Raw genomic sequence first — 14,108 nt, 5'->3', positions numbered from 1 at the left:
CGGGACTGAGACCTCGTACGTTCTGTACAGAGACGGGCGACATCGTGTGAACCTCTGTCAGTGTTTGTTGAAAATGAATCCGATTTTTTTTAGTGTTTGGAAATTTGCTGATCGTTGTAAAATATTTTACAGTTGTTTTTCTGCCGTTGTTTTCATTCGTTTCGAATGAGGAAATATATTTTTGAATACGAGCACACACCTGTTTTTGTTATTATTTATACAGCGATATCTGATACTAGCCTGGAATCCATTTGAATAGATAACATTGGATGAGGATCAAGAGGAATATTGTAAAAGGTCATAAAAACACAACAATGGTTTAATAAATAAACAGAGGTGAGTGAAGAGAATGGTTTACCTGTGTTACACTGGAATTTTGCCTTGAAATTGTTTGCATATCGTCGCTGTCCTTCCAAATTCTCGTATGTCCAAAGAAACACTACTTTTTATACATTTTGATAAATACTGTGTTAACCAAGTTGACACACACTTTTGAATATTTTTTATTGGTTAGATATTTGCAAAACGCAGTGACATACATAAAGGGTGACTAATAATAATGATTTGTGGCAAAATATTTAACTAGATTTCAGATTTCACGAGTTTTGACCACAAGTAAAATTTGGAAAGTTTCAGGAAGATAACCAGGTCCCTGTGCTCAAAAGAGAGGTATTCATTTGGCCTAATAACAGTGACAAAGGCCATGTTTAGCCACAGATCTACCAGCTGGCTCAATATAAGAATCCAAGGGAACTGCAATAAAATCTATTGATTTGAAAAGGTTAATGTGTCACAGCAACTGCAATTGAACTGGTAGATAAGAGGCGTCGTGATGCACTAATAAAAGTTTCCCTGAAATTTAACTATAAAAATCCAAATCTGCTACTTGGAAAAGTTCTTGTTAACTGGTTAATATATACCCACAAATCAATGAGTAGTTTCGGGTGGTTTGTAGTTTACCCTCAAGCTACGTTTGTTACGGAAGTGGAAGGACAGCGCTGAGCTGAAATTAACTCTTAGTCAATGAGTAGCTAATGAGCAGTCGTTTTGATGGAAAACTTTTCTGAATCACTCCCCCAGTCGTAATCACATTAATTTTAGCATTTAAAGGCGGGGTGTCCGATTTACGAATTACGCTTGTTTAGACGAAGTCGGGCCGAGTACCAAAACAACCTTGTAGCCAATCAGCAGTAAGGTGCACAGGACGGACATTAGTCGAGCTGAAAGATGGGGGTAGGGGTGTGTCTGTTTTGGTGATTTGAACATCAACAACGGCTAAGAGAAATTGGACACCCCGCCTTTAAGACTGTGTGATCCAAAACAACAGCGGCGCAAACTGCAGCATTATCTTCAAACAGTTATGCACTCGTATTTATTGGCTTTTAAAAAACAATACTTGCAATAAAATCTCTCCTAAAACTTTTCTAAATTGAGACCCTAGGAGTCCTTTAGCGTCTCAGTACTCTTTGTTACCGATGTTCATCTGAGGCTGTGTACTTGGCTATTTTTGTAATGGGTGTAGCTGAAAAGCCCAACCTGTTAATTAGTAGGTGCGGCGTCCACATACCGTGACCATTAAGTGTTAAGGTCAAGGTCTGAATCAAACACGCTTTACATTTACAAACAGCAAGTAAAGAATTGTTTCATTGCTATACACAATTACACATGTGTATTTCATTCATCAATACACGCTACACTTACTATAGAGACAGACCCCCTGAGAACAACATGTGCCGAGATGTCTTGTTCTCAAGGGCACAATGGTCGTTTTTCTTGGAAAGTGTCTCACATGGTTTGAACCTAAAACGTTAAAGTTACCAGCCTAGATCTTTAACCATTACACCCCCCTCTAAGTATGTCTATAATGTGTAAATCTGTTTACATCTAGTGTGTTAGTATGTTAATCCCGTACAAAAGATCTCAAAATACAGGTGTATGATTAGGTGCTATGCTTCGTGCAACAATCATTATCGACAGTATAAATAAAATATTTCCACAGCCAGAGAAAGTTCTTCCTTCATAGTCAAATAACTACACGTGTGTGTGTGTGGACACCAAATTTATCAGCGACTTCCTGGGATGTTATTAAACTTCCGTTTGTTAACCTATTGTTACCACATTCACTTATTTTTAGCTGTTATTATTACATACTGGGAAAAAAGGATTAATAATGCAAATGAATAATAAACAATGAAATTTGCGTTCATTGCAATACACTGTAAATCCAACTTGCAAAATGTTCTCCCTACAAAGATAAGTAACTTGAACATAGAGTTTTTAGTTAAAGGAGTCAAATGATTGTTTTGCACATACTAAACAAAATGAGCGTAAACATGTTTTTAACAAGGATTATTTTGTTTACTGGACTTAGATTCTCAAGTTTTTGGCCAAAATGCCTCGGAAAGTTTGCCCAATTTACAAAACAGCGTATTCTGAACAAACAATATTGCAAGATTTTGAAAGTTCCAAAGATGCATTGCAGCATCTCCAATTCTGTGCTTCTTGTTTGTTTTTCTTTTAAAGATCAGTGTTTTAGTTCTTGCTGGCTTAATTTATGCTTTAATGTCATTGTTACTGTTAGTTATCTGTTGAGTTTAGAGTTCTTTTAATGAATGACGGTTTTTGATTGTTACCATGGTTGAGGTTTGTGTATTCAATGTTGAGGTGTAAGTGCTTGACACAACGCTAAAACTGATATTAATGCACTCAACACAAACTGTTCAAATAGTTGTTTGATCAAAGTTTTGGTCTGTTTGAGGCAGAAAACAAGTATAATTGTAGTAAAAGACAAATACATTTGTTTATTTTTAAATAACCAATCTATATTCTCTGTTCTCTATTTATGTTCAGCCAACAACATATTTTGTTCAGTTGTTCATTAGTTAAACTTGATTATGTTGTGACAACTAATGACTTAAACATATTTTTTTTTAAGTTGGGTGAACTTTAGTCTGTGTTTGTTGAGTTAACTCAAAAATATGCTTGTGATAGGTTGCCTTATTATTTTAAGTTGACTCAACTCTTTTTTTTTTCACAGTGTAGAAATATTTTTAAGTCAGCCCATGATGGCAAAATTCACAAGTAAACTTTGGCAAATAACTCTTGTAGTAGCACTTAAACATGGTAGTAAAAAAACACGTAAATTAAATCACATACGCTGTAAAAATGTTTGGTTGCTTTAAATTTTTAGTTCTAATGATCAAATTGATGAAGTCATTTCAAATTACTGTTCAAAATTTTGTCTAGTTTTAAGTCACTGTTAATTATAAAAAGATGTATTAACTTATATTAACTCACATTGATGAGTAAAGTAAAAATATGTTGCCATGATGTATTGATCACATTACGTCATTTTTACAGTGTATTTACATTGTTGGAGGTGACCTGAGTCAGGGCCCCATCAGAAAGACATGTCGGGTACATCATTTCGCATGCTCTGGCAACTACCCACAAGACCCTAGCATTGAATTTTGAGAGTGTTCCGTATCCAATGTGTTATCTAACTTAATGATCTTATCTTGATCTTTTAGAGGGTTCAGAAACCAATGTTGCGGACTCATTCAAGGTCAGAGATTCAAGCACATGTGTGTTTTGATGATACATGATCATAATAACCTAGTTCAGTTCGAACATTCTGCACATTCAGACTGAAACGGGTTCAAATAGCACCTGGACAAGTTCAGCAGGTATGACCAGGTAAAGGAGAGAGAGGGAAGAAAACACACAGAAGAGGCGGAGACAAAGTGTTCACGTCAAAAGCAACTGACAGATCGTGAAAATCGCGATACAGGGTTGATGTGGACAGAAAGGTCTGGATTTAACACCTGAAATGCACATATAGTGGAATATGTGGTCCTTGGGCAGCACCTAAACATTTTGGGTTCTCCTTCAGGTCATACAGTAGGTGTAAGAACAGAGATGTTTTGACTTTTAATGTTATTTTAAACGTTTAAAATCAACTTTAACTTTAAATGATCATTTGTTAAATGACGTTAGTATGTATTTGCAGAGAAATAATAGGTAACTAGTTTACAAAAGGAGGGCACTATTCACGGTTTATCTGATGGCAGGTTGTGACGGGTGCAACTGACTTGATCTGGTTTATGCGTGGTCAATGGGTGCGTGACTTCGGAAAGTTTCTTACTGCAAAATATATGATGCGCTTAAATATAACAGTCACAGTTCAGTTAAACCACCTCTAAAAATGATGCTTTGATAAAAGCAGACTGTGTCATTGTGTATTACTAAACTAGACGATATTACTTTTACTGGTCTGAGTTATATTACTTTTAATATAAAATTCTGTTACACATTTAGCTGCTCTGTAATGTACACCGTATTACACATCATATTGTTTTAAATATCATTTTAGCACGTTTGCTTTGTAACATTCGCAGTTGAATCTTACAATAACAAAACAAACGTGGAATCTGACACAGTCCTACTGTTGTCTAAACTTGAAATTCTGGTTTGCATTCCTGTGCTGGCAGACTTCAGCTCAATTTTCTACTTAAAGCTTAGTAGTAAGTCAACTGAGAACGAATTTCAGAAACCACAGCCTAAAACGTTTTGTTTTTATTGTTAAAATCTATTTCAAATGTTGGCATGAGGTTGAGTTGATGTAACTTATAAAAATATGTTGAGATTGCTTTGATAAGTGGAAGTAATGTAAAGACATTGTGAAAATTTAAGAACGTAATTGAAATGACTTGTATCACCAATTTGATGGTACTTGAAAACTTGTTTTACAAAAAATGTTTTACAGTCCATAAGTGACTTCCGGCGAGTGCTTAATGTAAATAGTATGCTAACATTTGTGCTATATCTGTGTGCTTGTCACAAATGACTGGTACTTGTACAGACCAAGAGATTACAATTTCTACAAACATAGTCGCAGACTTTGATGACCTGGAATTAAAAAGCATTCACACTTGTCAGTCACTGCCCCAAGATCTAAAATCCAGATTCAAATGAGATCTTCATCCTACACAGCTGATTCTATCTTAAACGCCTATTTTTCTTCTTTAGTCTTCCTCATACATTACAGTGCGTGTAAAAGTTGTATTTTGCATCGTCAGTTTGTCCTGCGCAGCACTTTGGCTTAACTGCTATCATAAATAGGAAGTTTATATCCGTTTCATATCCTCGACATAATCTTGCGCTACCACTGACCACGAGCCTGTTGTGAATACCATCATTTGTGACTGTCATCTGTACTGATAGTGTATCGTTCCATCTCTCTTCACAGGCTTCCGTCCACAGCACTTTCCATTTCTCCTGATCTGCCCCGTGGACCCGCAGCTCTATCATGAGCGACGATAAAGAGGGACGAGGTGACAACAGACCCCGCGGCACCGAAAAAGGGCAAGAACCCAACGTCAAACCGAAGCTCGACAGCAAAGGCAGTTTCAACCTGGGGACATCGAAGCGGCATAAGGCCGACAAGCCTAAAAGAAGTCGAAGTAACGAGGCAGAAAACCACCACCGGGAGGGCGGGCGAGGAAGAGAACAGGACAGAAAACAGGGAGAAAAGCGGCCACGGGGTCGCAGCGTGGAAGGAAGGGGTCAGGTCTACGACCCCGAGCCGAGAAACCCCGAGAACCAGCAACATCAAGATGACCTGGAGGACACGGAGTGCATCGTGTGCTTCTGCAGCTTCGACAACGTCTTCAAAGCCCCTAAGTTGCTTTCCTGTGGACACACGTTTTGTTTGGAATGCCTCGCGCGCATCAACGTGAACTCGCCCGAGATCAAGACCCTGTCGTGTCCCATTTGCAGAGAGACCACGGAAATCCGACACGGCCGAGACCTGCCACAGCTGGGGAATAATGAGGACATCTTCCGCAGGCTTCCCCCCGACATGCAGAGGGCGCTGTCCGTACGCTTCAAGCGCAGTAAGGGCAAACTCGTCCTCAAAAAAACCTCAACACACAATCCCATTAAGAGCACCTTAAATCTGCCGGTGTTTAAGAAGAAAGAAGAGCAGGTGATCAATTTCCCCATTGGAGTCATGGAGGAAGGTCTCGGCTCTGCGACTATGGTCAACGTCGGGAGACCTCCTAGCAGGATGAGAACTCAGATGAGAAGGTTTTTGTATTCCAACCAGTGCTATTACACAACGGTGGGGGCCATTATCGCAGTCACTTTGGCTCTTATGCTGGTCGGGATCTTTACCTTCATGATCATGCCTCATTTGAAACCATTAAAACCATCTGAACTGAATCAAACTAGTTCAAACACAAAGCCTTGACAGATGACAAAATACGCATACACAAGCATATGATGGTTGAAGGTGATAAACAAAGCAATGTTGGTGGAGTCCATTCCATTATACACAATGGTGTATAAAGAACAATGCTTTGTTGTTGTGTAGGATGCTGCACAATGCGTTGTATAGACGTAACCGGAAAAACGTAAAAAATGTGATGCACAGCAGTCTTTTGAACACAGACATTTTTACAGACTGAGAACAAAAGGTGACAGTGACGTATGTACCGTCAATGACGGACGGTGTTTTTCTTACTTTAAATCCCTTTAAATAATAATTATTACATTTTTTTTCTGAACGGGCTGGAACTGGCTAGAAAAAAGATTAATATACAATATCACGGCTCCAGTTGATCTCATGAAGACCTTCAATGCATTTCTGTGTACTCGAATGTAGCCTATGCATTTCTTAATAAATATTTCTGAATGATGCAAATGATCTTAGATTTAAAATGTACATTTAAACATAAGTATATGCAAATGTTCCAAAAAAATGTACTAAAAATGCATAATGTATATTTCTGCTGCGCATAATGTAAAAATATATTCTCACGTATAAATGTGTTTATAAAATGTCGTGTTCTTTTGCACAGATTGGGAGAGGTCGCTTGGAAAAGTTAAAAATAATTCAACTTGTTTGTTATCACTCTCTGTGTTCGTAACCCTTCACCCTTAGGAGTTGATGAGCCCATGACCTTGGGATTGATATGTGCTGTCACATGTCTTCCTTACAGTCATGTCACAATGTCACAGAAGACGTAGTAAATGGAGCTTGAACATACTTGACTGTTTTGAGTTAGGTATTTTGTGTACAGTACATAAAGGAAAAACGGACAAATCATGCTCATACATATTCAATATACGCAGAGGGATGATACAGCATTGCAATGCTATTACATGGCTCTCTGGAAAACTTAAGTCGATATATTTTAAATAAGGACCAATAACAGTCTACAGGGAACTGATTTCATGTCTCTGATTACGTGTAATTCCAAGGTCTGTTTCTTCTCCAATAGTAAAATGATTTAATGCTAATCTCCTTTACATTCATGCATTTGGCAGACGCTTTTATCCAAAGGGACTTACAGTGCATTTTCACTCTAAAAAACACTGGGTTAAAAACAACCCAACTTGAGTTGTTTTTAACCGCAGCTGCTGGGAAAATATAGGACAGAACACATGGGGTTAAACTCACCCATAAATTGGGTTATTAATTTTAACCCAGCAAATGGGTGGTTTTTCGACCCAAAAATGGGTTATTTTTTACAAAAATACTGGGTTAATTTGATTTCATAAATGGGTTATATTTTCAAATGTTTTTATATTCTTTTTAAAATAATCGTATAAAGTAAAATAAATCACAAATGATCAACATTGTATTAGCTTCATCTTTTATAATTATTTTTAGGACATTACACACATTTACATACAAGTCATAAACTCCTCAACGCTCAGAAAACCTCGATTTTTAGTAAACATTTTTTTTTTCAAATTGATCTCATATTATTTTAATCAATGTGCGTATGAAATTTAAACTCCAAATGTTTTAAGATAAAACAAACAAGAATTCCATGAACAAGGTTTAGTAAAAAAGATTTTTTAACAAATAACTTTTTAACAAAAAACTCATGTAATCAAACCAAAATGCTTTGTTCAAAGAACCCCATATCATACTTGCAAAAATGTAGAGAAGAGTAAAAATGTCACTGTTGGAGATTCTCTTGATGACAAATGCCTGGGAGTCAATCTGTCCATTTTCAAGTAGCGGGACATAAGGGAAAGGTCCTGATGCTTCAGCCGCTACTCCACCACATTTGTTCCAACCTAAAGGACTGATAATGCAAATGAATTAAGGTGAAACAGAATGGGGGTGTGGTTGGGGAGTCACTACAAAATGTTTAGTCAATCAAGCAGTCCTCCGAAACAATACTTCTTGTACAGCCAGAGCTTTGTCTTGATATCTTAAAGTCGTTGGAGTTTGAGATTTCAGGGATTTTGGGGGGGATGAACTACACCTTTAAAGTAAGAGTTCACCCAGAAATAACAATTCTGTCATTATTTACTCACCCTCTTGACATTTCAAACCTGTATGACTTTCTTTCCTCTGTAGAACACAGCAGAAGATATTTTAAAAGAATGTTGGTAACTGAACATTTGTGTCCATACAATAGAAGTGAATGGGTACCACCCATTGTTCGGTTACCAACATTCTTCAAAATATCTTCTTTTGTGCTCCGCGGAAGAAAGAAAGTCATATAGGTTTGACATGAGAAGAGGGAGAGTAAATTATGACAGAATTTTCATTACTGGGTAAACTATTGCTTTAAGAATTCAATACCTGGCATGACTGTCCCACATGGGGCATCATCTTTCTCTCCTTGTGGTGGTCTCAAGCGCCTCAGTCGCTTTCGTATGTTCCTCAGTCTCTCTTCAATGAACCCAGTGGCTGGTCTATTATTTCGGCATTGGGCATACCATGTTTCCTGGAAAGACATTGAAAATGTATGAACATACAATACACATGAACCCAGGGCCTGAAGTTCATTGTGAATAATACATATTTCCACAGGTTGTGCAATTATAATGCGTAACACCAGTGTTGGGTGTAACTAGTTACTAAGTAATTAGTTACTGTAATTTAATTACTTTCCCCTTGAAAAAGTAAAGTAAGGGATTACTCTTATTTTTTCTGTAATTTAATTACAGTTACTTTTGATGTAATTAAACTAAATACTTTGTGTAATATGTGTGTGTGCAGAAGAGGAATTGACATCAAAATTCAAAGTCTAACTTTGCTTTAATGTATAATTCTCACATGTGTAATTAATAATACTACTTTATGTCATTTTATATTATTTATTTGAATGAATTAAAAGAGCCGTTTCATGTCTATCCTTGAATCACTTAACTCATCAAGGTTGATACAGGATATAGAAAGTAATTAGTAATAAGTAACTAAATACTTTTTGAAGAGAGTAACTTGTACAGTAATCTAATTACATGATCGAATATGTAATTAGTAATTAGTAATTAATTACTTTTTCATAGTAACTTACCCAACACTGCGTAACACGCACTATTTACATAGCAACAAATCTTACTACTCACATAACCACAGGCAGTTTTATCATGCAGACAGGGGAATGCATGTACCAAGGCTGATGCTCGGTTCTTTTTTGTCTCCGAGCTTGGTCTATGAAAAAGAAAAGACAAAAATAGTGAATAATCAGAAATAACTTTTTTTTTTAACAAATTTTGATAACGTTGTTGTGTGTACGTGAAACTTTTTGGAAAAAGTTTTCTACTCCATAGTTTACTTCACTTAAGAACATGGCTCTACACGACTGCCTGCAGCATCTTCACACACAGACAAAACTTAAAACAGAAATGTGAAGGGTTATTTAACCGTAATCATGAGATTTGAATATAGTCTAGCACTTAAATACCCTTTGAAAGAAACATATACGTTATACTCCCTTCGATCTGGAATCTTGGCAATATGCTGTGATGTAACTTATATTGATGCCATGGTAACTTACCGGATCTTGTAAATAATGGTAATAGCTGGTTTTTAATGGTTTAATGGCAATTTTATTTACATATTTATGGAAATAAGTCAAATTAGAAAAGATAAAAATTGTCACCTCAAGAGAACGGTTGCTGTGGGTGTGTCAACACGGACAGTCAGAGCAGGTCTGAGGGAACAAATATATATTTTAGTCAAACATTGTCATTAACTTGGATTTAACAATACTAAATATGTGATTGCAATAAATTGTTATTGTGAAAAAACTCGCATCCCACAGAAAAAAAACGTTAACGTTACACTTTGTGTGCGGTTTGGCAATGCACTAAGTTACGCTTTAGGTGATTATGATCTAACGTTAATTATAAAACGGTCAGTTCCGGTCCTTGATTCTGATTGGCTGAGCGGAGTTCTAAGCCATTATAAAATACCCCATTATATAACGGCTGACTGCACCACGTAGCCTAAATATCATTTTATTTACTTTATTTTATGATACCTTGCTAAGCATTATGGAATAACTTCGCTTCGCGTCGTGCCACAATGCCCTTAGCTGTTATAAAATGCCCCAGTAATCCACTGCTTCTTGGGGCTTATTGCTTTAATACATCACAAGTGATATTTTACATTCAAAACGGCACATTTTGCCAAACGGTCACGATTAACGTTAAATGATAAGAAGAGTGATACAAACCTTTATTTCACGAGAAATAACGACATAGTCAGTCTGCTTGAAGCGCCGTCTACGTTTCAACAGTTCCTCCTGCTGAAAACGTGCTGAAGTTTTTTTATTTTTATTCGTTTAAGCTCAAAACAGAATAAACAATAACAACCATAACACATAATAGAAACAGTATAAGTAAAAAAAGAAAAACAAAGAACAAACGAAGAGAAAAAGTAAAACATAGTCAAATAAAATAAAATAATAATAACAATAAAGCCAGGGAAATATATAAATTAATATAAATTAGAATCAAGAAAGAGGAAAAAAATATCTTTTAACACAGAATCAAATAGCATTATTAAAAAGCATAAATATTATACTTTAAACATAACGTATATCATTTTACAGCTTTGGCATTACTAGAAGAGGAAATAGCTACCAAATAACATTTCAAATCTCTACAAAAACTAAAGGTTTAATGGACAAAAATTTGCACTTATGTATAAAAAACTTAGCTAGGAAAATAAATAAATTTACAAAAAATTAATTGTAACGTGCTGAAGTGTTTCCAGAAAAGTGCCTTTATGCATCAGACGTTTAGCCAACGGTCCGTGGTATTCTGGTAGCCAGACTAACCATCAAAACAAGAGCTCTGATGCCACCCAGTGTTCAATCTTTGATCAGACTTGTACAACATACAGAACTACAGACTGCTGATGTCTTAATTTTTGCTCTCAGTGATGTTTTAGAAAGTAATAAACATAAGCCTACTTACTTGCCTAATTTATCTGACAAACGCATACAGCTCTTGCATATGTGACATAGTGTCCTCACACATGTACGAACAAAAACACCTTGTGTTTATTTATACAACACAGTTATCCGTCTATCTGCATGAGAAGTATGTTTTTAATATGGGTCAGTGGTCTCTGGTTCTCTGGTCTGTTCACGAGCGTCCCACTCCCATGTAAAGTGCACGATCACGCAACACCCCTCGATCTGACGCCAGTCGAGACTCACACCATTTACGGAATCAAGGTGACGCGGTTCGTAATTAGGGACGACATTTAAAGGACCACGAGTGTCCCGAAAGAAAAGTCCGCGATGGCTTCAACACCGTCCGCCTCAGCGCTGTCCGCTGTTCTCCGGTGTCAGGGCAATATACTCGCCCGAAAGCAGGCGAACAAGACGCGGCCCGCGGCATCGGTGTACGGGCTCGGGATGAAGTCTTCTGACAGGTCGTATTTTCGTGCGCTCTTGGGATACTTATTTCACTGGGAGAAATTGGAGATTCCGGGTCTTTTGTCTGTTTCGAGGCGCTGTTCAAGACAATCTGCTAAAAGAAACCCCGAAGCCAAAGATCAGCTGTTTAAAAACTCGCTTTTGTCAAAGAACTGCAACAAAACGAAGCTCAAGTCGGATTGTAACGGTGCTGCGTTTCAATCTGAGCGGAATAGTATTTTATCCCGAAGCAACCTGGTTCTACGAGTGGGTGACACGCATTTGAGACAAAACATTTCGGAGCGTCCACGGACTTTCTGTGTTTGTATAGTTTGTGCTCAGAAGAGCACTTTGAACCACAATGAAACGGATTCGTTATTTCCTCTCGGTTTGCTGTCGTTATTAAAGAATAGACTGCTGTGTCTAACAGCTGCAGTGTCTGACACCGTGCGGATGAGACTGGAAATAGACCGGACGAACCAGATCGATCCGGATGTAAGTTATGACGTTATAAAAGGACTTACGCAAAACTTTAAAGCTCTGTAGTTTGCAACAAAATAATTATTTTGCAATATATGTTTTAAATAATAATCGCTTTAAATAACTATACGTGATATTCAACTTATAAAATCTTTAGCCTATACATACTTCTATAATAGGAGACATTGGCCTACCGCATCCCATATTAAAATTTGCGTATGGTCAGATTACTCTTCATACCTTTATACTTTTATCCCTACCATCCCTTACAGAAAAGACACATGAATTTCACATGTTTTTTTTTTACATGTTTTTCGCATCACATGTGTATACAATCACATGTATACAACATACAACAAAAACGTGTTTTTGGAACATTTTGGTCTGAATTCCATGTGAATTCCCATGTGAAACCCATGGGATAACACGTAAAAACCCATGGGATGACATGTGCAACATATGGTGACATGTGAAGAACATGTTATCACATGTGGAGACATGTTGCACATGTTATCCCATGGGTTTCACATGGGAATTCACATGGAATTCAGACCAAAATGTTCCAAAAACACACATTTCACATGTGATCACATGTGTTTTTTGCACATGTGAATTTCGTGTGTCTTTTCTGTAAGGGATAACTTTTAAAACAATATTATTGATGCAGAATAATTTAGTTGACCTTAAAGGTCCAGTGTGTAACTTTTTGGAGGATCTATTGATAGAAATACAATATAATATACATAACTTTGTCTTCAGAGGTGTACGAAGACCTTACGTAACGACTCTTTATGTTTTTATTACCTTAGAATGAGCTATTCTATACATCGCCATGTTGTTTCTACAGAAGCCCTAAACAGACAAACTGCTCTACACAGCACGTTTCGTAAATACGTTATCTAAGCCTACTTCGGCAAAGAAGCGAAAATGTGACGACATCTTAGTGCTGTTTTAGCTACCGTAGCGGCATCTAGTCACCGCTAAGATGCCGCTAAATTTCATACACTGGACCTTTAATATCCCAGAAGAATATCTCATTTCAATGAAAGGGTTGCTGATGTAGAAGCATTCTTAATAAATCATTTTAAATCTCTGTTGCAGGCTTATTTAATGGTTATATTATTGGATAATATATAATGCCAACAACAATGACATTAATAAAGATCATATCTTTTCGTAGTGTGATAAGCTGAGTGGATGTGTTCAGTATAACACAAAAGACCACAAGAAAGCTGAATCTGAGACTTGGCAGAGAGAAGCTTCTGAACCTGAGGAATGAATCTCCTGCAGATCGTTTGGACAACTTGCACCTTACACAAATGCACCTTCAGGCTGTCTAAAGATTGAGAGACATATTGATTGGCTAATATGTGGATTTTTGTAATGCCAGTGTAACCGCACTGTATGTTCTGGCTTGCATTGTCTTGTATGAATGTGCTCTGTCATGGTATAGCTTTTATACTTTTAATACTGTATTGTTGTACACATGAAGTTTGCCTTAGGAATAATGAATGTAAAAATATTATTTTAACGTTAAGGAAATGTACAAACTGCTAACCATGAGCAGACCTAATATCAAATTATAAAAAAAGCTGTTGAATAGACAAAATGGAAAGTGATGTTGCAATGTGCGCCTGAGTTTCTGGCTAATATCAAATAACATATTCAACGGCTGTATCAATAATATTTTTTAGTACAAGAGTAATCTTGATTGTGTAATAATGCTTAATTAATGTATTCTATTAAATCAATGTATTCCTAAATGAATGTGTTTTTCTGATCACAGCAGATTCTAACTAAAGTAAATGCAAGTAGAAGTCACATTTACAAAAGATCAAACCGATTTACACAACAGGGGATTTACCTAAAGAGCAGTATATTGCAAATATATTGCAGAACTTATATAAACTATTGATACATACAAACTAGATGCATTTATATAGACATTTC

General features: G+C 36.7%; 2 protein-coding genes and 1 long non-coding RNA gene across 9 annotated transcripts; 2 read left to right on the top strand and 1 right to left on the bottom strand.

Annotated features, from left to right (window-relative positions):
- The first annotated feature begins 240 nt into the window (after positions 1-240).
- On the top strand, positions 241-7,609 carry rnf183 (ring finger protein 183). 6 transcript variants are annotated; one of them, XM_057350690.1, is made up of 2 exons: positions 241-336; positions 5,249-7,609. In XM_057350690.1, exon 2 carries the CDS (start codon positions 5,309-5,311, stop codon positions 6,248-6,250), a length of 942 nt encoding a protein of 313 aa, XP_057206673.1. In that variant the 5' UTR covers positions 241-336; positions 5,249-5,308; the 3' UTR covers positions 6,251-7,609. The 6 variants fall into 6 exon arrangements, with proteins under 6 accessions (XP_057206673.1, XP_057206674.1, XP_057206672.1 ...); XM_057350691.1 differs by lacking the exon at positions 241-336 and adding an exon at positions 3,728-3,809; XM_057350689.1 differs by lacking the exon at positions 241-336 and adding an exon at positions 3,764-3,892.
- Positions 7,610-7,690: 81 nt separating this feature from the next.
- Positions 7,691-10,577, bottom strand: LOC130564556 (uncharacterized). Of its 2 annotated transcripts, XR_008964279.1 has the most exons (5): positions 10,488-10,576; positions 9,912-9,962; positions 9,376-9,460; positions 8,606-8,750; positions 7,691-8,099 (listed from the first exon to the last, which is right to left on the bottom strand). It is a non-coding gene; the product is annotated as an uncharacterized LOC130564556 (long non-coding RNA). The 2 variants fall into 2 exon arrangements; XR_008964278.1 differs by having other exon boundaries at positions 9,912-10,577.
- A 321-nt stretch (positions 10,578-10,898) lies between these two features.
- LOC130564555 (uncharacterized) lies at positions 10,899-13,901 on the top strand. Its single transcript, XM_057350694.1, has 2 exons — positions 10,899-12,173; positions 13,339-13,901. The coding sequence occupies exons 1-2, from the start codon at positions 11,562-11,564 to the stop codon at positions 13,435-13,437; spliced, it is 711 nt and encodes a 236-aa protein (XP_057206677.1). The 5' UTR covers positions 10,899-11,561; the 3' UTR covers positions 13,438-13,901.
- The last annotated feature ends 207 nt before the right edge of the window (positions 13,902-14,108 follow it).

Source organism: Triplophysa rosa, linkage group LG14 (assembly GCF_024868665.1).
Source record: "Triplophysa rosa linkage group LG14, Trosa_1v2, whole genome shotgun sequence".
Taxonomy (NCBI): domain Eukaryota; kingdom Metazoa; phylum Chordata; class Actinopteri; order Cypriniformes; family Nemacheilidae; genus Triplophysa; species Triplophysa rosa.
Note: the sequence above shows the minus strand (reverse complement) of the source record. Positions and strands in the feature narration are given on the sequence as shown.